The following is a 23,879-nucleotide window of genomic DNA, read 5'->3' as shown; positions in this document are numbered from 1 at the left end:
TTCTTGTGGCAGCTTTTTCCTCTTGCTGTCCTCAGCAGCTTGGCTCCTGAAACTGTGTGAAACTGCATCTTGTTGCCCACGTAGGCCATTTTGCCTTGCTGGGGGCCATGAGCAACGGGTGGAGGGGGACACACAGCTGCAATGTGGCTTCGCTAAGGTGCGGCTCCACAGCAGTTTCTGAGGCTGAGCCGGCCTGCTGCTGCGCTCCTTCACAGGGAAGGAGTAAGACCACGTGAGCACAAGTCGAGTTAGGGTTAGCCCGACTGCTTCCCTGACGGGCTGGCTGGTGCTTGTGCGAGAGCAGGGCTGCGCCCTGAAGTTGCGCTGCGGCCGCTGCCTCTTCCCTGCCCGCAGCCCAGCCCGTGCTGCAGCAGGGCAGGGCACAGCTCAACACCTTCTGGGGCTTCAGAGGGCACCAGAGCCAGCAGAACTGTCTGTCCTTCTGGGATGTCACTGGTGGTGCCCTCTCCCAGCTTTTCCTCAGTCTTACATTCAGCCAACTTGCTCGTATATGATAATCATGCTGCAATTCAAGTGATTTGCTCTTTTATAGTTTTTAGTTCAAATACTGACCTAAGTATAAGATTTTATTGATGGGGTGCTACTCAGCCCTATCTGCGACTTGATTTTAAACAAAGGAAGTTTGGGTTTGTTGTGTTAATAAAGTTCATTTTAAAAAAACATCTTATACTTAGGGTAGAGCCGTATATTGCCTATGTGGCTACAGGGCTGTGCACATAAATCCAGTGGTTATGGACTCTCCTTGAGGACTCGGATCACGTTTGTGATCTCTAGGTCAGTCAGCAGCAATGTGCAGTTCCCAGTGGAATCTGGAGGATGCTGCCAGTTCTTCATGTTTTTGGTCTAGAGCCCAGTGACATGTGTTTCATGGCACACTAGATATATGATCTCCTCCATCCTTCTGCAAAGGGTGGGAGAGGGGGATGAGGGACCAGGTCAGAAAAAATATTTGTTACTGAAGCTAATAAATGGAGCTTCTTTCTGTGCTTCCAGATTACAGTTCTTGGTGTCTCTGCCAAGCTGAACGCAGACAGTGGTTGAGCCCATTAATGGGGTTGGAGTATCCAGTCCTGTGTTCCTTTTGTTGCTGGTCACTTATAGAGAAGCCTGTCCTCCCTCTGCAGGTGGCTTTTAATTTAGTTTTATTATAGGCACAAACTGAAATTTTACTCTAAGCTTCATGTAAACCTGCCATTTCTTGCTGAGTCTGTTACAGTTGGCATTTTTTGTGCTTTAATGACAGCCATGTGTGTCTTGTTCATGTAAAGTAGTCTGAAGCTTGTAATATTGAGCTAGTTGTAAATGGTGGTTGAGTGCATAAGGTAACTTAATGCATAAGAAAGGCAGTAAGCTGCAAGATCCTTAGGCATCTCTGTACCTTCAGAAATTTGATCCACAATCTGTAGCTGGCTATCCTGTGTTATGTCTTAACATACAGCAGGTGCAGACAGTTGGGATGTGTTTATAACTAGTGTATTGCTGAAAGGTACAATCAACTCCATATCTGTCTGGCTTTGTTGGAAATGACATTAAAAATAGACCCAACTGAATAACTGACAACTACTTCTGCAAAATGAGCTTAGATGCTGTGCTGTCAAAAGTGCAAAGAGAACGGGAAGGGTGGAGAAAGTGCAATTTTTTTTTTTCCCCCTCTTACAACAATCGTGGGGCTGTCATATCTGGTAAAATGTTTTTGGATAATGATCTTTGCCTTGTGTCCATTTTTAGTCTTAGCATAAGATGGCTAAAAGACATATATGCAAAGAAGCTCAATTTTTCTGTAGCATCAGCTTTCTGTCTTCAGGCTGTGCGCTAAAACTCAGGATTCTTTAAAGGATGAGTTTTTGCTATGGGCTGTAGTTGGGTACCAAAACAAGGCCAAGATGCAATCGGTGCCTGTAAGGCTGATGTTACAATGCGTACTCTATAGCACGTAAGTCGTACTTCTGGCTCGCTGGTGCTGGGTGAATCAAAGTTGAGCAAGCCTCCTCCTCCACTATCTTATGGCGAATATATTCAAATCATCAGTGGGGTGGTACGGGAAGCCTGCCTTGGCCTTATTGGCCCCCTGTGGCTCCAGTCAAACGGGGGGAGCTGTGTCCCCAGTTGGGCGGTGGGGAGGGCTGGGAAGCTCCAGCGACCTGTCGGGAGGGTTCATGCCCTCTCTGGGGGCTGCAGTGTGGCTGTGGCAGGGCCAGGGCTGGTGCCTGGGGTATGCCTGCTGCTGTTCTGTTCCCTCATGAGCTTAGGGGTATGAAAAGGCCCTTTAAGACTGCTGGAAGGGGGCTTGGTTTAATTAAGTATTAATCCCTTTAGAAATTGCAAGCGCTTTCACATGACCCGATTCCAGCCTTACCCTGACACAGAGGACCCAGGGCTGTTTTGGCAGAGTGCTGGCACTCGGGAAGGAGCCAGATGTCTGTGAGTATTGCTGGTGCTGCAGGTGAGGGGGCATTACCTCTGACGCTCCTCCGAGGCTGTGCAAAGCATGATGTCCTGGTATGCTCTGCAGGCTGGCGTGAGACTCCTGTCCTCACAGCATGGCCCATGTTGGCTGGCATGCACGGCGGGAAGTGAAGTACAGCCCTTGGGAGCACTCATCCTCCAGAAAACATTTGTGTGTTTTAAGGGACAGGGGAACAATTCTTGTTATATTTACTATACTGTTCCTAATCTTACTGAAAGCCAAAACTGGGAAGGTTTTTAGATTATTAGAGTGCCTTATGAGATCTTGAGTTCAGAGTTCATGCAACTCCAGCTGGACCTGATGTGCTTCTCTTGTCAGAGCTGTTGGAACTGATGCATGATGTTAGTCTAGTATCTTTAGCTGCCATAACTGCTGGGTGAACTGGTGCCTTATAGTAGAGAAGGTCTATAAAGGGCGACCTGGAATTTCTTTTTAACTGAACTTATTTCTGTTCCGTAACAGTCAAATGAGTAATAAATGGCTTAGGGAAAAGTCATATTTTCCTCCAGAAATAGTCCACTTCATGGCTTGAACCTGGGAAGCATGAGTATCTGAAGCTTGAAGCCTACAGACAAGCAGGGTATAACAGCTTCCTTGCATTCAGGAAATCCAGGGAGGAAAGAAGCTTTAGCTCAGGGTCAGGGTTTTGTAGAGGTTGATATTCTGTTGTGCTGACTCTACCTGTTATTCTGACATGAATTTCCTAGTACTTTGTTCCTGTCTCAACTTATGACAAACAGAATTGTCTGTTCTACCTCTTGCACTGCTGGGGCATTAGTACAAGTAATACATCCGTTACTTAACTCTGACGGTATCAGTCTTTCCTGTTTGTCCTGCCATATGCAGCTACGAATTTTCATCTTAGGAAATAGTTATAGCAGGTTCTTAGTAGGGCTCTTGGAGACCTGGAAGATAACTGGTCATCATTGCTGCTAGTAAAACTCACTGGGAGTCTCAGTGGGGCAGAAAGTGAGAATTGAAGGTATACGGACAACGTTAAAATATCTGAAAAGATGTTGCAGATAAGTGCCTGGTACCATTGCCTATTAGGTCTGTCTCCTGTGGTCCGCCGAACACCTTGGGAGGAAGGTGATGGTGTCCTGTAGCTTGTGAAAGCTTTTGCCTGTCAAAAGGAGCTTTCTTTTGTCTGCAGCTGCCCTGGGGCTGGATGGTCCCTTCCATTCGGGAGGTTCTGTCTGTATCTGTGCAGGAGGTCTCGCCCTCACCACAGCACTGTCCTTGGCAGCAGGAAGCTCTTTAATATGCTCTGGTAGTGGCAAGCTTTAGCTGTGCTTAGACTGGTGAGACAATGGTAATTCCTCAAATAGAGAAGAGGAAGAGTTGCTATGTTTCTAGTTCTTTCCTGTAGCTGTTATGAAATGAATCAGTTAAATATGGGCTGTTTTTTCTTGAGTATTTTTTAGCGTGGTGAGTGTAAATTTGCCTGTTGAAATGTGATACTTGAATTTCCTTGTAATGTGCAAGACGGCCTCCTGGAAGCTTTTCATATAATGTTGCTAGCTGTTTGTATGCAAAATATTATATTAAATGATGATGGAAAGACGAAACAAGGCTATTTAGAGGCTGCCTACTAGGGTAAAACTTCTGCTAGTTTAAGGTCTAAGCAGAATTTAGAGGGTTGCAGATGCTTGGATGCAGCAATGAATGCACTATAAGATGCTATGATGAAAAAATTCAATGAGTTGCTTTAAATAGAATTTGAGTTACTGTGTTAGAATAGTATTTTTGGTAAATCTGACAATGAAATACGTAAGTCCTCTAAAAACACCTCCTGAGGGTTGAAGGTTTAAGACAAAAGTTTGCTAACAATAAATTTTAGAAAAAGGGTGTAGTGTACTGTGGACCTTGTGATCTGATCGCTTATGGGCAATATCTTTTTCTGACTGTATTTACTCCTATTCCTTACATCTCAGCAGTGCTCACCTTGCCTGTCTGGACTGACAGAGCTAGGTTTATACATGCTCAGCCGTCCAAGTTGGTTGTCTTATTGAGGAGCATTTTATTCTGTTTGCAACTCAAATGGTAAGTGTGCTGATGGTTACGCCAGCCCTCAAACCTAGGAAAACCTCATTAGATGGTTTAGAAATGCGAAGTATAAACGCTTAATGCTTATGAATCTTGAGGGTTTTCTTAGAATAAGCATTGATGGTAAACTAGATAAATGGTTTAAAGTGCTTTGGCAGGGTAGTTCTCAAGGGACAAGGCACAAAAGAGTCTGATGGGACTGGATCATGCTGGCTTTCTTCTGGTATAGCACCTGTGTTGTGTAACCCTTGTGTAACATCTGTGTTGGGCAGTTACTTGGCTGTGAATGCCTGAGTAAAGTGGTTTTACTAAAAGTAAGATTTCAGATGAAGGAGGAGGATGAAGGTAAGCGTGCAGTGCCTGGCACTGACTTGCCAGATAGAGATTATAGCAGTCTGTGGAGCTCTTTTTGTAGTTCCCGAGCTACAGGCAGAGCACGTTGAGGCCAGTGGAACTGACTTGCCAATAGTGAGGTGGCCCCTGGGTATCTTTCAGAACGAAGCTCCCTTGGTGCTTGGTTTTTCAGCCTTTCTGCATGCTAGGAGAACAGATTTGTGTTTCTGTCCCAGTACTCAGGCTCCTGAAATGAAACAAAACACCCAGTAAAGCTGCATCTGCTCTGAAGTATTGTCAGGCCTCTTATCTTCTAACTGGGAATGGAGAGCAGTGCCTCCCACCACCTGAACTGGTAGAAACCTCACTTTGTTTTTTCCAGTTCCTAACACCTGGCGCAAACCCCTGGCTTGGTAACATATGGGAACAAATTCTTTGCATGTTGTTTCCACAATGATGAGGCTTAACAAAATTCAGCCTTACAGCAAACTAACTTCTCAGGCAAGTATTAAATTTCTACGAAGCTAGTGGTTAAAGTGTCACCAGTACAGCCCAGGACATGCTTTTGCCAGCTCAGTCCGCTGACAGTTAACAGCAGCATGCTATTGAATGTGTTAAAACTGTGTTCAGCCCGGGGAAGCTAGCATTACCGGGGTGTGGTTCTCGAAGGCATAAGCCTGTTTCCTGTGGTATCTTAGCTCATGCCGTCTTCTAAAATAGCATAGGCTGAAGTTGCAAGTGCAAACCCCATTCAAGACTGCTACTCCTAAACCTTAGGTTGCTACTCATCTTGAGCACAGGGGGAAAAAAAGTACATCTCGTCCTATTGCATGTGCTAATTGAAGGATGATAACTCGTCAGATAGCTTAAGTGCTTCCAAGTGAGTGACAATGAAGGAATTTTGCTGGCTCCAGCATGGGACCTTATTTTACTGTGCTAACAAAGATGTGAGTCTTGCAAATAAGTATTCTGCATGAATTATGAGGATACTGACTGAAGCAGCTTTACTTTAAATTTTAAGGTCTGATTTGCTCCAAATAGCTTAAAAGCTATTCGGGCACAGGTTGCAAAGAGCTGACACAAATGTTTCAAAAAAATGTTTCACAAAAAGTTCTGTTTTCTGGCGCTTCCCCCCGTGCTCAGATTCTTCAGTGTTCAATCATCTATGCAGATGATACTGGCTAAGAGGGGCTACTGTGCTTTATCCATACACAGTGGAGCAAAAAGACTATTTTTCTTTCATGGTAGCTGGTACATTAACGTTTTAAGTGAACAGGGAAGACTTTAAAACAAACAAAAAGCAACCTGTTGCTTAATGGCTCATGTAATGTAACCCTCTTATACTTAGATGTGGCTTATGGACATCTTTGCTTTCATGGGTAGGTGTGCTGGACAAATCAGGCTTACAAGCCAGCACTTTCTGGTAGAAGAGACTGCTTCCAAGTATAAGTAGCAAAGCTGGTTTTGCGAGCATTCAGCCCATCTAGTAAGCAGCTGGATTCCTGGTTCACCAAAGCACTGTGAAATTAGCCAATTGTCAACATCTGGGATCTGAGGGGAATAATTTTGGGAAGGTATAGCAAGAGGGCTTAAGGCAACTGCATGCCATTGAAAGCTGCTAATTTTAAATAAAACTCGATTGCTTATGAGTTTAGGTAATTTGCTGTTTCCTTGCTACTTCTATCGGATGGTTTTTCTTCAGTTTGTCTTCATTGTGTCAGAAGGTTCAGAGGGTTTCAAAACTAACATTCCTGGCCTGTTTGTTCATGATATCTTTGCAATGATATCTTTTGCTCCATTAATATACATTCCTTATGCATGCAACAATTAGAACTGCAACTCTTTTTGACTTCAGCTTTGCTGTGCTAAGCCTACCTTTAATCTGTTACAGAATATGCATAAATTTTTAGCTAAAAACTTAAAACAAGAAAACCTTTAGGTTCGTCACAAGAGGATATCAAGTACAAAATAGTGGTGTGCCTAGGCTCAAGTAGGCTTCTTGGGAAATTTCAATATGTATTTGGACGTAGTGGTCTCTTTCAGCACTTGACTTAGACTTAACTAGCAGAGTGCTTCTTGCTTATGGCAGGGGGGAAGCCGTGGTTGTAGTGCTCTTGCAGTCTGCTGCGGCTTCCTTACTAAACGAGATGTGAAATCTGTCCATATACTGAGTAGAAATACAGGGATCAGAACTGGCTGCGATCATGTCAGTATTGGGTGGTTCCTTGAATATTTCTCTGCTTACTCTAGCTTTTTTGGTCTATAGTGTCGTGTGGTTAGTTTACAATCTAAACGTGAGTTCGAGTTACTCTTTCTAAAACTGTTCACAGGATAATTCCTCCCACCCCTCACCCCTGGAAGGCTGGTGGAGTGTGCTAAGAGGATTGATTGCGCCGAAGAGCAAATAAATTAGGATTTGTTGATGTGGGGTAAATGGCTGTATGCAAGAAAGAGAACTATGAATGCAAGGCCTGTCTGCTGGGGTTTGGTGCGCTGTGATTATCTCGTCTGTACAACTTCAAGTTTTGAACCTTTATTTTTATAGAAAAGCGTTAAAACAGTTTGTTCTAAAATATCTGCAGCTTGTTTGAAGTGTTTGAAATATCTTTACCTCTTTCAGTTGATAGGTATGCAAATAGAAATGAATTTGCAGGCAGCTCGGTGTACTTGAAGGCCTTGCTTTGCCTAGTCAAAAGTTAAGGCATCTGTGTTCAGGCTGGGGTATTCCTATCTACCCTTAAGAATCTACATGGTGTTTTCCAGTAATGATCAGGAGTTGTGAATGGAATTGTCTATGTTTTACACTAATCTTTGAAGTGAAATGCCTCTGCTGTTTAACTTGCTTCATGAGAACTATTGGTGAAAGCTGTACAGATGTCTTCCTGCGTCTGTGGGATAAAACTGCAAACTCTCTTGCTGCAAGTCCCTTGCCACTTTCATTTCCCACATGAAAACGTGATAGTGAGACTCTCCTGTAAAAATAGTGCCTCATATAATGTTTCTTCTGGAAGACCGTTCATGATCTTCTTATGTCTAAGGCCAATACTGTCATGAAACCTTGTCTGCAATATTATTTTACACCTAAACCATTTCTGCACTGTTTAGAGATCTTTCGCCTCCCTGAAAGAGCTGGAAAGCAGTAGGCAACTATGTAGAGATATTTCTACTGCGTTGCGAAGCGTGCGCACATAGTAACACACGTTAGTTCAGCATGCATCCTTTTTGCCTTATCGCATGAGATGATCCTTGCATCCTGTCTGCTTCGTACCTACAGCCCTTGGAGCACATCAGGGATTGTGCCTTATAATTTCCCCAAATGCCCATGGAGACTGGAAGAGTATTGTTAGTATTGACTAGTCTTCTGTAGCAGGCTGAGTTGTTAATGCTTCCAGGGACTTCCTTGACATTCATCCTTCAAATGGAGGAGCTGGATGTCTGGTACCCAGGCTTGGAACATCTCTACTTTTGTGAAAGACACCAGAACGTTCTACACTAGAAATTCAGTTTCATAAGCTGTAAGTGGCTGTCACATGTGTTATATAGGCAGGAGTACTAGCAGGAACAGAGAGGATAAACTCTTACACTGTGAAACGGGAAGGTTGTATTCTACGGGGAAACTGGAAACACCGTGCTGGCAGGGCAGGTGACTTCGTAACTGCTGCCAGTGAAGTTCCTGGAGGCTGGGTGTTCCTGGAGGCTTGGGAGCTGGTCCCTGGCTGTAGGCAGATGTTGGTTTTTGTTATTGTGTAGCGACACTTAGAGCATGTGTTGTAATGATGCATTTTCTGTCTTCCAGATCAGTGTGCGTGTTACCACCATGGATGCTGAGCTGGAGTTTGCCATCCAGCCTAACACTACAGGGAAGCAACTCTTTGATCAGGTAAGTGATAGAGCTGCAGAAGATCTAAAGTTGATGCAGATGTTGGGATTCTATTAAGGCAACAGCAAACAATTTCTAAAGGACTTCAACAATTAAGTGACAGTGTGTATAAAACAACTTCGAGAGAACTCAGCATAGTGAGAAATTATACATTTTTTTTCAAAGCTACTGCTCACCTACTGAGGGGGTGTTCTTCGTGTGGATGAAGAACATTCTTCTCATGATTATTTTTCAATATCTGGTTGGACTTTATCCAAGCAAAGCACCAGCTGCTAAGAAATGATACCACTGGAGTCAGTAGCATTTTTAATTTGCAAATGATTTTTTTGGTCAGCCCTAGACCATCTGCAGCTTTTGCTGCAAACTGACATTGTGGTGGTAGATTAGGGCTTCTGCAACTTGCCTCTGCTTGAGAAGCATCTGATGATGTTTCCAGCATGGGAACTTTGCATGTCTTAGTAATTGATTTCCCTCCTTTGACAGCTGCATGTTCTCCTCCCTGCAGTGTGTTTCACACAGCACCTGTCTAAACAGAAGTTTTGTTTTGTTTTTTCCGTAATAAACACTTTGCAAAGAGAGAATACAAATGCTGTTGCAGAACTAAGTTTCTATGTTGCAAATGTAAATGAGGTGGTGTTTACTTCAGCTAAATTGGACTGTAGGTGGAGTTGGAAGAGGAAATATAGTGAGGAAAACAGTGTCTTAAGCTAGCTGTAACAAATTTGCTATTTCTAAAAGGTCTGGTGGACACCATCTCTTTATACTGTCCATATATCACACTCGCTGGAATAAGAATTAAACTGTTTTCTACTGCCTAGCACACACGATTACCTTGTGGAGGTAGTGATGTTGGTTCCTGATAGGACTGATACTGAAATGAATGTCCTAGAGCCTCACCAGTGGCAGATGTCCAGGCTTTGACTAAATGATTAGTCAAAGACCTAGCACAACGGTGACAAGTGGCGTTAGTGTGGTACCACCATAATGATGGTGGTAGAAAGACTAACCCTCTGCCAGGGCTTGAGAACACTGTGAGCAGTGAAGTGGGGAGATGGCAGGAGATGTGGGGATGTCAAAAGTCTTCCACGTCTAGCATGAATAAGGAGCTTTGGAGGCTACTGCTATGTGAGTGGTTGAGGAGCCTAATCCCAGCTTCTGTTGCTGCCCTGCAATCTGATCATTGGCCCTTTACAGTTAATGAAATGAACTGCAAAGGACGTAGCTATTCAGCTTCTGCCACAACGGGAAGCATTTCATTTTGGTCTCTGAATGCAGATATGCAACAGGCTGTTCTCTGTCCATCTTTTCTTTTTCTTTCTTTTTTTAAATGAGGAATTCAAGGCTTCTTTCTATTGCAAAAGAGACTTTGTCATCAGACTTGCACATAAAGGAGAGTAAGTGCTACTTGTATATGGACATGCTCAAACAGATTATTGACCTTTGTATAAAGAACTGAATACCAAATCAAAACATGAGAGCCTCTAGTGAGCTGACAGTAAATACTAAACTTGTTCCCTTTAGTATGGGGATGGGACTTTGCATATATTGTCAGCTGGCATATATCCATTATGTTTCCAATGTCTGAGCTGTTTGCGTAGATTAGTTCCTGTAAAGGGATAGTCCGGAGCTGTTCTCCCCCACTGACACTGCTAGCGGGGACTAAGCAGCGACTGCTGTCTGACTGATAATCTGTTTACTCTATCTCAGTCTCTATCCTGAGGTGATCTTGGGTCCCATGATGAGGTGTGTAAGAACAAAGTTATGGCTGTTCATTTTCTAGCTCGCTTAAACTACATTGTGCTGCTGGTATTGCTAATCTAGTATTTTCTGCATGATGCTGGTTCTGAAAAAGGAGCTGCTTTAATCAATGCTTTTTTGAGGGAAGGGAGAGTTCCTCTAGAAAGCAAATTTAGGGTTTTGCTGTTGCAGCACATTGACCTTCTGGTGTGAAACCTGACTTTTGACTTTTCACAGAAAAATTTTAAGATACCCTGCATATTTTTGCCCTAGAGTGCCCTTTCACTTTGTGCTGGCAGTTCTGAGTTAAGCAAAAAGGAAGCTGCTAAGCATTACCAAAGTTTCTAGCTGCATAGCTACCTTGGTGCATGCTGCTAACATCTAGGCAGTATTTGTTTCTACCTGTTGTGTATAAAGGTAGATAAATATATTCATTATGCCACACTTATGGGATGTACTGACCTACTATACCTACCATATTCTGACCTACTCTGAAGGATTCAGAAGACTTTTGGAAAGCTTGTATCTGGGTAGTAGCTTTGTGAGGGGGAACAGTTTGAGTCTAAAGTGCCATAGTAATAATAGGTGAATGGGCTTGAGGTAGAAATGTTCCTGTCTCCCACTTTCCTGCTTGGTTAAATTCCAAAGTGAATTTTTGTAGTGATAGAACAATGCAGATGCTTCACTGCTTTGTTGGAAATCACCTTCTGTAGCTGGCTGTAGAAATATCATTGAGCTGATATACAGTGCAGTAACATCAGAATTTATAATAGAGATGTTCCTATAACACCGCATCCCCTAGGCTTGTAACTGTACAGCTTTATCTTAAATAGTTTAAGCTCGTGTGCACGGACAAAACCTGGATTAATTGAGAGAGGAGGATTGTGCTGTTTGTCTTTTGCAGCTTTGCTTATGTACCTCTTAGCATCAGCAGCTGAACTCTAGCACTTACCGACTCACTAGCAAAACCAGTATCTCCTCTCCCATTCCTCAGCTGCTAGTGATGGATTAAAAGAGCCTGAGGATGGACTATGCCTGTCAGGGGTGCTGCTTATCCCGCAGACCTGATTACTTCACAGGTACCTTGAAATACTGGGGCTTTCCTGGGGGTGCAGGGCACAGGCACTGCAACAGTGGTAGCTGCATGTTTTCTTCCACTGACTGTTTTCTGTATCAGACTGAAGTGCAGTTGGACTGGAGACTAGTGTGTAAAACAAAGCATTGCTTTGCTTTGTGTATCTCCTACATGTGAAAGATTAACTGTTTCTCTGGGAAAACCACTAAGGTACTTATTGCTGTGGATAGCTTTGAAGTTGTGTCCCTCCAATCTTTTCTCCTCTCAAACTACCTTTTTTTGGGTAAAATGATGCTAGCTTGAGTCAGTGAGATTTTGGCCTGTTGGGGGGGCAAGGGAGGCTAGCCTGTACCTTGGCCAGGAAGAGGGGTAACTCACTCACTTGCCTAAGTGCTCCACAGCTGGCTGGTTGGAAAGCTTTCACAGAAACGCCTGGGTTTAGTAGTGTTTAAATGCACAGGAAACTGGTCTGGAGCACTTGATCCAGTAGGTGAAAGCACTGAACCGACAACTTATTATGGCAATTTCATGGTAGAAAGCAAGTCTCAGGACAGTGGCCAGTTCCTCCAGCAAACCCCAGAACTCCTGTGTAATGAAGGCCTGTGGTTGAGTGGTATGGAAATGTGTCTCAGCTTTCACAGGAACACGTGGAAACTTACTGGCTTTTATAAAAGCACTAGTCCAACCAAAAATGGACTGCTTGTTGCCAAGGTGATCAATGGCAAACTGTAATAAGCTTTAAAGATCCTGTCATTTAGCACTTTGGCATTTTAGCACTTTGGAAGGAAAAGTTAGAAATCTACCCATCAGCCACTGGAAAGGGAACAGTGGAATATTTATGGCTGTAAATGGAGCCTATCTTGGGTGTTCAGTTAGGGTACCTGAAGACCATGTTCAATGTTGCTTTTTACTATGGCATATGAAACCATGGCAGGTATGGTACCAGCTCAGACCCCTTCCAGCTATAAGGTTTGCTAGCAGTTTTCTCTCAGAAGTACTTAACATGCCTGTCATAGAAAGGGAGAGGGGCCTGCTTCATCTTTAACTAGGACAGCAGCTGAGATTCAAGACAGATTTGTGCTGCAGTATAGCCTGGGATGCTTTGGCCTTTGGCGCAGGTACTTGGTCTGAGTGGAATGTCTTCTCTGCTTGCATGCTGTGGTCTTTTCCACGTGTAGATAGTGCTTTCATGCAGGATCCACACTTGGTTGCCAGTATGGTGGTGTATTTCCTAGGCTGAGAATGAGGGCAATCTTCAATCATTATCTTGATGCTAAAATCTACATTTAAGAGGCTGTTTAAGGCTCTTCTGCTGTGGGGCAGCACTCAATGGCAAAAACTTCATTCAGAGAGAGATGGGTGAGCGCTGAGGGGAAGGACAGGAAGAGTCATGCAGACCTGGAAAATCTGGAGTAAGGAGAAGAGGTTGACTGGAAGACCTTGTGTTTCTTCCGTGAACCTAAGTTAGAAAAAAAAAATATGTACTACTGTGTGCTTAGATTGTCTGCAGAAGGTGAAGTGAGAGTCGCCAGAAATGCACCTTTACCCCTGAGGCAGTATTGCTTACTAAGTGGAATTCTAAGCTAACGGTACTTAATGAAAAGCTTTGTCATGGCTGGTCAAGGTACTGTGGGACAGCTGGATTTTAAGGCTGCCTGTCATCTGTTGCCAGTTGTAGATGAAGCAGAGTACTGCAGGTTAAACAAGACATGGGGACTGATTTAATGTTCTCCCTAGCACAAAGAAAAGATGTGACTCTCCAGCCGAGAGGGTAAACTTTAGGTATTTGGGTATAGTGGTCTGTGTTAAATAGCACTCTGTGTTCTCCTGTCCTGTGTGCCAGCCCTTCTCCATCCTCAGCCACTGCCAGTAACTGGTGCTTTTTGGAACATCTCACAGTTCATCAGGGCTCCAAATGCTGTACACCCCCAAACATAATTGAGCTGCTAACTGCCAGCCAGACTCCTTGCAGCTGTAGAAAGCTGTTTCTTCTTCATGCTTTTTTCCCTTGTTAAATGGACCTAAATAACCTGCTGAAGCTGAGATGGGGAGGAGGGAGGAGGACTCTCCCCGCCTTGATTCAGTAGCAGCTTGGGGGTGTGATGTGTGCTGTGCTGTCTCCCTTTCTTCTCTGATCAGTCCGTTCTCGTCACTGCTATTGCTCTGCAGACTTCTGCTGTGGGATAAAAGTCCTTTTGTGCAGGGCCTCAGTGTGATGCCTTTTGGTTCCTTGTTGGCAGTCCAGCTTGTTGAATTCCCAGGCATAAGCTGCTGACAAATGGAAGTGAGGCAAGCGGAGACGTGGGATGGGGGAGCTTCCATCCTATTCAGACGCTAATGTTGCCGAGAGCAGAGCTTTCCCCAGGCTCTAGGGCAGCCCTTCTTCCCTCTTTGCACCACCACTTCCAGTATATACAGCAAACTGACTTCTCCAAAAGCTTCTGCAACTGTGTGCATCCTCCTACGTGGTATGCACAAGTGAAGGTTTATCTGCCTTATGTTCCTCTGTGTTTACGTGAGCTTTAGGCCAGCTCTCCGGTCCATATTCAAGCAAGGAGAAGCTGAATAATTTCATGGACTCCGGTGGGATGATGCATATAGACTATATGACCTTGCGTAGGTTTTGTCTCTGTGTGTTACTAAGAGCATGCCTCTGGTGAAAGCTCCCTTTGGTTTTTGGGCCTGGAAGGAACTAGGTCCCTAATGCTGCTTTTGTAAGGCGCGAAGAAATGTCTGATCCAAGTCCTATAGAATCTAACTAGTAATGTGTTTGCAGGGAACCTATGTCCTTGGTGTTGTATCTTGCCCAAGCTAGAGACCACATCAGAAAGGAACAGAGTGCATCCTTAGGATTTAACAAGGAAGTAATTTAAACGGAAGTAAGTATTTAGGGAGAAATCATAAAACACGGGACAAGGCAGTACAAAATTACCTCAACTTACCTGGCAGGGGGGGACACCATGATCAGGCAGCCGGCTTTTCCCAGGGCGAGGCTCGTCCCCTGCTGTCCAGTTGTTGAGTCCCTCTGAAGGAGGAAAGCCGTCAGCAAGCCCGAGGGGTAGGTGGTGTGTAAAAGCAGCTTACAGTGTTGTACTTTAGGTACAACGTTGACCTAAAGGCAAGTGTCGTCTTCCCCCTTCCTTGTCTAGTAACGGAGGTGATAGGTAGGTGCCTTGTTTGCTGGTGTGAGAACGGCTCCTGAGGCTTCAGGAGAGATGTGGGGCAACTTCAGTTTCTAGACCTGCTGCATCCTCTGGCATGTCCCAGACTCGCGAGAGCACAAAGCTGTGGCCTCGTGCTGGTGAACAAGCTTTACCAAGAAACTTCCCCCTCCTTTTTACCAGCAGCAGCATTGTACTGCAGTAGTCGTGCCCCCCCATGAGGCTCTTGTCTCTTGTTACAGTATGTCTGTAAAGCCTTCTTAACTCTTATTTACACAGCACCCATGATGTGCTAGGGAAATGACCAAAGAAAGAGCTTATACAGCGGTGTAATTAATTTCTGTGGCGGCCCTTTGTCCTGGCACAAGGGATAGCATATCGATTTACCCACTGCAGTACTTCTTACTGCTGCCACTCATTAAAGAGCTACATGAAAGGTCTGTCCACAGCTATCGATGGAGTAGAATACAAATCTTAAAATAGCACTGCCTAGTAGGACACAACCTAGCAGGGTAATTCATGGCTTGCCCAAGAGTAGTACATTTGCATAAGTGAGGGGTGTACCTGAAAATGGATTCCTGGCAGCTATTACTCCTGGCAGCTGTTACACCTGTCAGACCTGTTGCATCGTATTTTGGCTACATGTGTTGGCTTATAATGTAGCTGAAGTCAAGTGACTGCATCCCAGATGATGTTTTATAAATAGCAACAAACCTTAAAGAGATGGAGAGGGAATAATACGATATATCTCCCACTTAAGACTCCTCAGATGCCATATCATCTGCGTATGTGCACCATAGCATGGGAGACAGAAGGCTAGGGCACTGGCTTCTTGTGTTCTTTGTATTCTTCTGAATTTATCTCTAACGTTCTCTGCCACCAGTGAGATATTCCCATCTGTCTGGGGGTCTTGCTAATTATCTTTTTTATAGGTCGTCAAGACAATTGGTCTAAGAGAGGTCTGGTTTTTTGGACTTCAGTATCAGGACACCAAGGGCTTCTCAACATGGCTGAAATTGAACAAAAAGGTATGTTTGCACCAAGCTTTCACTTGTTGTGGGTTCCCTCCTCTTGGAGGGCAGGGCAAATTCAGTCTCATACTTCTACCGGGGATCTGTTCTTGCCTCTCCATACATCTGAAGTACCACAAGATTAGTGAGTTGGTGTTGCTTTCCTTCAGTCCACACCCCCTCTCCCCAAGGTACAAGGAGTCATGGTGTCTGACCTGGTCCTCCTGCATCTAGTCCTGTTTGTTGTCCAGGCATATCTGTTACCCTTCCTGGTAACACGCTAACGTGGTGCTCATGTGAGCATTTTGGTTGGAGAGAAACCTGGAAAGTAACTTACTTAGCACTGATGATAATTAGTGGCTTATCATAAGTCTCCTGGGGGGAAGTGATGAGATATTTAGCAGTAAGAAATTGAAAATCCTTGCTTTTCTGCCCACTTCTGCACTGGAAAGGACAATTTTTTTCTAATGCATGTTTGTCCTCCTGTTCATAAACCTGCTCCCCTTCACTTAGTATGTAGGCTATAAAATCTGATAACTCTGTTCCAGGTAACAGCACAGGATGTACGCAAAGAAAGCCCCCTGCTTTTCAAATTCCGTGCCAAGTTCTACCCAGAGGATGTGGCAGAAGAGCTGATCCAGGATATCACACAACGCCTCTTCTTCCTCCAAGTGAAAGAGGCAATTCTGAATGATGACATTTATTGCCCTCCAGAAACAGCCGTCCTTCTGGCTTCTTATGCCGTCCAGTCAAAATATGGAGACTTCAACAAAGAGGTGCACAAGTCTGGCTACCTTGCTAGTGACAAACTGCTCCCACAGAGGTAAGTGAACCTGGGTAGTCCTAGACCTTCTTTGCCTCAAAGGGTTTGGGATTATTGGGGGTGGGGGTGTAGGAGGGAGGTGTATCTTGATTGGAATGCTCAAAATAAAATACAGCCTGGTACCTGTCTGAGGATTGGGATTAGTATTCCTTTCATTAAGAGCTTTAATCTTAAACATCCTGTTGCTACTGAAAAAACTCCAATCAGAAGTAGTGAGAGAAGCTCCAAAACCAAAATATGTGATGCTATGAGGAGAAGCACAAGTGAATACAACTTGTCATTTGTCAGAAATCTGAATACTGACCAGTGTGTCTCTAGCTAGCCTTATAATAAAACTCTATTTCCTGGAATATTTTTGTGGTGGAACTGTGATGTCAATGGAGTATTCAATGAAGCATTATTCAAGAGTGATGTGACTCTGTGTGTGCATAAATGCAGTGTCTGGTCTCAAACATCCCACGTACTCTTTCTAGAGTTCTGGAGCAGCACAAGCTTAACAAGGACCAGTGGGAGGAGAGGATCCAGGTGTGGCATGAGGAACATCGAGGAATGATTAGGTAACTGATGCAGTGTGAAACTGCTGTATTTAAAGTAGTGTGATATATGCTAGTGTGTAACATATGAATGCATACAAAAATATGTGCCTTGCTTCAGGATGGGTTAGCATTCTTCAGGTTATTCTGCTTAGAGTAACTAGGTTCACATGTCTCTGCCCTTGCTAGTCCACATCGGCTGGCTGTCATTAGGAGAACAAAACTGAGTTTGCAGAGTTTGTTATTATCTGCTACTTTTGCAAGCTTGTTGCTGCTCTGCTCATGTAGGAAGACGGCACCTTGCTCTAATGGCTTATAGACTCAAAAAGGAATATCTTTCTTTTTGCACGCTGCAGAGAGGATGCTGTTTTGGAGTACCTGAAAATTGCACAGGATCTAGAAATGTATGGTGTGAACTACTTCAGCATTAAGAACAAGAAGGGCTCTGAACTCTGGCTAGGTGTAGATGCTCTTGGACTCAACATTTATGAGCAGAATGACAGGTAATAAACCCCCTCTCCTCATCATTGCCTTCAGCTCCTTTCCAGTATAAAGGCATTCAAAATTAATCTTTTCTGGAATTCAAGCCTTTAACTAAACTCTATAATTCCTATATCATTCTTGGCTGTGTGTTTGATACTGCCAGAATGATCCATAAAATATGCTGATTTGGACCAAAAAATACAAGAAATTGGCAAGTCTTATCAAGCTCATTTTACTTGTATCCCTAGTCTTCCTGCCACAGATGAATTCTCCAATTCTGTTTTCCATTAAAAAAAATAAGATTGAAAAACTGCTTATATTTGTAGTTCATTTGCATGACTAATTTTGTTTGCTGATTCCAGTCAATCAGTACTCATAAGAGTACTGAAATACGAGGGCAGAGTTGGTAGAGTTTTGAGCTTTATATTTTAAGTCAAGAATTTGGAATGACTTGGGGCTCTCTTATTTCCTTTTGCTTTCCATTTCTGCAGGCTAACACCGAAAATTGGATTCCCTTGGAGTGAGATCAGAAATATCTCATTCAATGACAAGAAATTTGTTATCAAGCCTATTGACAAGAAAGCACCAGTAAGAGGCAACATTCAAATTGAACTTGTGTTGTCCTAGCTGATTGATTTTTTTTTTTTCTTCTTCTGCACAAACTTTTCATCAATAATGTCAATGTTGACTTAAGCAGGTGCTCTACTACTTGATCTGTTCAGGGTAGTATGCCACAGAACAGGTTTAATGGCAGTAAGGTAATAGTCGGGATTTGTTTCTGGCTAGGAGGGTAGAAATTTATTCGCTATAACCTTAAGCTGTTCAAAGTCAGGGAGAAAAGCAGGGACAAGCTCTTTGCTTAGAGTTTCTGATTCTTCTAAGACCGTTCAGATTCTCTAATACAATTAGGGATCTGAGGCACGTACATTAACTGTAAATGCTTCCTTTGCAGCCTCTTGGCTTTAGTAGTGTGTGGGATGGTCTTTTGCAGTTTTTCACCTTACTTGAAGTTGAAGCTTAGGGTTATTTTGTGGGGTATGCTGGGAGGGTTTTTTATTGCAAATTTATAATGAACGTAATTGATTTCATCTTTTAAGGCTTATTAATTTCCTGTCTCAGCTGATAGCTTCTGTTCTTCTCGTCATTCTTGTTGCATTGCTGCTTGGGAGCATTTCCCTGCTGCTGTTGCTCGTTTTTAACAGAACAAAGTTATTTATCCATTGGATAATGGATAATATTAACATACTTTCTGGCATAAGACAAAACATTACACTTGATGTGGCTGCCCAGACTATTGCATTAAATAACTGTGGGAAGCAAGGTGGGAGAAGTCATAGTCTCAGTGTGCCTGGTAAACCAGCCCCTGATCATGTTTGTAAAGAAACACTGAAGCTAAGTCACTGTGTACTCTTATGTGTTAGGGATGCTTTACAATGAAACACAGTACACTGTAAGAACAAGTTGGGCACTTCTGTCCTGTGTGTATTTGTTAGGTTGAAATTCATTCCTGAAAGGTAGGTGTTTAACTACCACCACCTATGAATTAGACACTGTTAAGAAAAGTTGGGTAGCAGTTCTAGAAAGCTTAGGGTCTTGAAGTGTATTGCATACACAGGGGGCTTCTTACGCTGAAAGAACAGGTCTAATGCTTCCTTTTTCTTGTCCCAAGGACTTTGTATTCTATGCCCCTCGGTTACGGATTAACAAACGAATCTTGGCACTTTGCATGGGGAACCATGAGCTCTACATGCGCAGACGTAAACCAGATACCATTGAGGTGCAGCAGATGAAAGCACAGGCTCGGGAAGAGAAGCATCAGAAACAAATGGAGAGGTTGGTAGGGTTCTGAGTAACCTGGGCTTGGTCGATCACTGCACAATAGCATCATGTGCTAGATAAATTGCTGGCAGCACCTTAATCTGCTTGAGCCAAAAATAGAGCAGATTGCTTTCTGCTTCAGTAGATCTAATGGGATGATGGGAATGGCACTCATCACAAGTATGAGCCACCATCACTTAAAGATTTGCCTATTTTATGGGACTAATATGGATCTTGATATAAGGAGATTTCCCTTATAACATTGCTGTTATGAACTTGCCATTGAGATGAATGCCAGCAGAGCTTTTTCTTTCTGCACTTCTGTAAAGGGGAGTAAAACTCATCAGTGCAGTGCTGTAGCTCACATCTCTTGTGTGCTCGTGGCTTTGCTAGGAAGCGCTACAATCTGAGTAGTTGATAATTTGAAATTGCGTTATGAATTCCCCTGCATCAGAGCCCTGCTGGAGAATGAGAAGAAGAAGAGGGAGTTGGCAGAAAAGGAAAAGGAGAAGATTGAACGTGAGAAGGAGGAGCTAATGGAGAGACTTAAGCAAATTGAGGAGCAAACCAAGAAAGCTCAGCAAGGTAATATGAAATGTTCCAGTATTTCCTTAGATGGATAGTCTGAGTCAGAAGGGCTCAAGTAGTAAAGCTATATGCGTCTCTGAGCCATTTGGCTCTCCAGTATTGTGTGCTAACTGGTGTTAGGGCCCTGTTTTAGCCTTCTGAAGCTGAGTGTAAGCACTCCATATGCAGCTGCTGAGATAAGACTTGCATTAAAGAGATTAATGGCGGTCAAGGTGCCTCGCTGGCAGTGAGAGTACCTTGCAGTTGTTCATGTGTTGGCTGGAAGCTTTATCCCAGTCCACTATCTAATTGCTTGGCCAGTGTTGGAGTGGTGTTGCCCAAGCAAAATGCTGTATGTTTCTCTGCCTTTAAGGATGTCATTTTGAGATAGCTACTTGCCTGATAAATTTGTGGGGAAGTGATCTGTTGGCTTGGAACAGGTGTGGCTCTTAGTCTTCCAGCTCCAGGCACCATGTGAAGGAAAGGGGAGAGTTGCTTGCATCTCTCCTTTACCTGTGTCTCTGAAGGAAAACCCTCATCCAGAACATAGGTGTAAGGGCACCTTCCTCTTCTACTGCCATTCTTTACTTAATCTCTCTTCAAATGTGCTTTCCTATTCTTTCAGAACTGGAAGAACAGACCCGCAGAGCTATGGAGCTGGAACAGGAGAGAAAACGAGCTCAGGAGGAAGCAGAGAAACTGGCTAAAGAACGTAGAGAAGCAGAAGAGGCAAAGGAGGCCCTATTGAAAGCGTCCCATGATCAACAAAAGACCCAGGAACAGCTGGTAAGTGGGTGAGCTTAAAATCAGGTAGGGAAAATAGTGACAGGGTAGGCATCTAAGCTCTTGAAACATATCAGGCTATGAATAGAGTGAGGAAGCGTAGTTTGGTTCTTTAATTTTTAGCCTCAAGCAAATGAATCTTATACCTAAACACAAGTGTATTTGTACAGTAGATCTTGATAGTTGTGCTTTATTTTTTTTGTATGTGATGCTGAGAAGAGAGTGTAGAGCTCACTAATTGCTTTCCCTGGTTTGGATTCAAAGAATTCAGTGCTGTAGTTCTGTTTGGAGGAGAAGGGGAAAAAAAAAACAAACCCTACAGCAAAACCCAAAACTTTTTTGGCTTCCTTTTCCCTTGCATCATGGACATATCAGTGGGACACAAGTTTACAGGAAGGCTTTCTCCTTACGGAAAAGATGCTCCAGAGATACTGTTTTTTTCCAGGACTCGGACTAAATGCTTCTTTTGGCAAGTACTCTGGTTTTGTCCCCACTAAAAGCCTTTCTTTTGCAGGCTGCTGAGATGGCAGAACTCACAGCTAGGATCACGCAGCTGGAGCTGGCCAGGCAGAAGAAGGAGAGCGAGGCCCAGGAGTGGCAACAGAAGGTAAAGCAGAAGCTGAGCAAATGGCAGTACTTTTTGTGGAGTTGTTCTTCATTCTGTGTTGTGACCTAAACTACTGCACTAGATACCACACTAGACCGAGTGCCTGCAAGCTTGAGGCCGTTGTAAATACCCAGCTTTACTTTTTTTGGTCAAGTGAGTGCCTTATTCCAACTCTGTGTAGAAGCACTTTGACTAATTGGGCCTATAGCCCATTTTTCATGAATTATAATCATTCTTCAAATCTCCGAAGTCTTAGGCAGCAGAAAGTTTTGCAAATGATTGTGGCCGAGTAGCTTTGGAACATACCACTTCAGTGTGCAAAGAGGTGCACTGAGTAGTGCTTCTGTGCACTTCTGCAAGAAGTTTCACGCACTCAGGATTATATTGACTAACTCACTGTGGCATGCCCTACTGCAGGCTCAGATGGTGCAAGAGGACCTAGAAAAGACCAAAGAGGAGCTGAAGACTGCCATGAGCACCCCTCATGTCACTGAGCCCATGCACTCTGAGAATGAGCATGATGACGAGCAGGATGAGAATGCGGCAGAAGCCAGCGCTGAGCTACGATCAGAGGCCACCATTAAGGACCGCAGTGAGGAGGAGCGTACCACTGAAGCAGAGAAGAACGAAAGGGTCCAGAAACATTTGAAGGTAAGAAGTTGGCAGTGGAGAGGGTGTCTGGGTGCTGCTTCTATTCTTCTCACCATTAATTGCAGCTGGGAGGTATTATTGGTATTTAAAAAAAAAAAAAGGGAGGGAGGGAGAAGAGAGGTGATCATGATCTTGCCGGATAGCTGCTTAACCACTGAGCATGAGAGGCAGACCTTGTCTCCTGGCACTTGACTTCTGTTTCACTGGAAGTATTTTCAAGCAGTGCCAAAAAGCAGCATCTGTCAGATGTAGCGTGCTTGTGTGAATCTTGCCAGCCATCTGACAGCTGTCCATAGCGCTGGCTGCGGTCAGTCAGAGAACTTGGTCCAGTTCCTATCAAGCAGCTGTCAGTAACTGTCTTGCCTGACTGGGTTGCATTACAGACCCCTGAGAACAGCCCACTAGGGCTCAGCGTGGAGGGAGCAGTGCTGCACCACCTTCTCATAAGGAACTCCAGTGTTTGGGTGTTGACTCTTTCCAAGCATTTTGCTACACTACCTGCTAGCTGCTGGATTTGTGTCAGGCTTTGCTTTTTCTGCATCACGCTGTGGTGTTTATGCAGAAGCAGAGTGACAGAGGTGCTCTTTATCTTCTGCAGCAAGTTTCTCTTCTGGTAGAAGGCAAGTAATTGCTCAGACTCTGCAAGATGCTCCTGCTGTCTTTATGATCCCTCCACTTGACTGTTCTTCTGAAGTACATTGAAGACAGTCTTTCTTACTGTGCTAGACAAAGATAAATAGGGTGACAGGCCTGATGTTTTTTTCTACCTTCCAATGTTAGTGGAAAAACATTAACAACTTCCACAGAATCACAGTATTGTTCAGATTGGAAGGCATCTCTTAAGATCATCCAGTCCCACTTACTAGTGGTATTTCCTAGTCTAGACTAGACTTCCTAGCCCCACTGCTAGCAGGGTCAGCTAGAGCAGGTTGCCCAGAACTGTAAACATTCAGGCTTATCTGTTTCCTATCTCCACGGATATTGAATCTTCAAGAGGATCAGTGAGGAACCTCCTTGTCTAGCTTTGAGTCTATGGCATGTGCTAATCCATTGCTATCTGTTTTCCCTTCTCTGAAGGCTCTTTCCTCAGAGCTGGCAAACGCTCGGGATGAAACCAAGAAGACAGCCAATGATATGATCCATGCTGAGAACATGCGTCTGGGTCGAGACAAGTACAAGACCCTCCGTCAGATTCGGCAGGGCAACACCAAGCAGCGCATTGATGAGTTTGAGTCCATGTAAACTCTCCCCTGCACCTGCTGCCCTGCACTCTCTTCTCCCCTCTTTCCCATCCTCTCCCATCATTCACTCGTAATCGTGCTACGCTGGAACCACTACAGAAGAGTGACCATGGTCTTATTTATCGAGTTTTGGGCAAATGCTGGAGCAACAGAAGAAAAAACAGTATTTAGATCTTTCTGGGGTGGCTTGGGAAAGCAAACATGTATTGGGGCAAATCTGAAATTGTTTGGCTTTGGGTAAAGTCTTACTGTGTTTAGTTTTGTATTGCTTACTGAAGTGGCTGTGTTGCTGTCCCCTCCCATTGGGTGGGGAGTCCAGCAGATAACTTTTACTGAATTACGTACAGTAAAGTGCTAACAGTTTGACACTGTGCCTTCCTACTAACTTGCGCAAGCTTCAGTATTAAACTTAGTAGCCAGGGTCTGAATTTCTGACTTAATACAGGGTCTGAATCATGTAGTTGAGAAGGGGAGGCTGGAGCTTAGGAAGAAGGGTTGGAGGTAGAATATGGACTTTGTTTCAAAAAGACCAAAGCTTTTGTCCTTCAAACATAAGCAGACCAAACAGATTCTGTGGCGTTCCTGCTGGTGTTACCTTTTGTTGTTTAATGATGGAACTTTGAATTTCCTAATCATGAGGAGG

The 23,879-nt window shown here is 43.9% G+C and overlaps 1 protein-coding gene across 1 annotated transcript; it reads left to right on the top strand.

Annotated features, from left to right (window-relative positions):
• The first annotated feature begins 8,669 nt into the window (after positions 1-8,669).
• On the top strand, positions 8,670-23,835 carry MSN (moesin). The gene is made up of 12 exons (XM_010287939.1): positions 8,670-8,747; positions 15,653-15,748; positions 16,279-16,553; positions 17,027-17,110; positions 17,443-17,589; positions 18,061-18,157; positions 19,239-19,402; positions 19,842-19,972; positions 20,580-20,740; positions 21,252-21,344; positions 21,762-21,995; positions 23,073-23,835. The coding sequence occupies exons 1-12, from the start codon at positions 8,685-8,687 to the stop codon at positions 23,235-23,237; spliced, it is 1,710 nt and encodes a 569-aa protein (XP_010286241.1). The 5' UTR covers positions 8,670-8,684; the 3' UTR covers positions 23,238-23,835.
• The last annotated feature ends 44 nt before the right edge of the window (positions 23,836-23,879 follow it).

This window comes from Phaethon lepturus, unplaced genomic scaffold (genome assembly GCF_000687285.1).
Source record: "Phaethon lepturus isolate BGI_N335 unplaced genomic scaffold, ASM68728v1 scaffold15180, whole genome shotgun sequence".
NCBI lineage: Eukaryota > Metazoa > Chordata > Aves > Phaethontiformes > Phaethontidae > Phaethon > Phaethon lepturus.
This window is presented reverse-complemented; position numbering and strand designations above follow the sequence as displayed.

Bases quoted from the DNA above. Each gene is read 5' to 3' on its own strand.
- MSN (XM_010287939.1), top strand. From the start codon at position 8,685: ATGGATGCTGAGCTGGAGTTTGCCATCCAGCCTAACACTACAGGGAAG. The intron at 15,749-16,278 runs GTATGTTTGCAC...ACTCTGTTCCAG, and splicing joins GGCTGAAATTGAACAAAAAG to GTAACAGCACAGGATGTACG. The intron at 17,590-18,060 runs GTAATAAACCCC...CCATTTCTGCAG, and splicing joins ATTTATGAGCAGAATGACAG to GCTAACACCGAAAATTGGAT.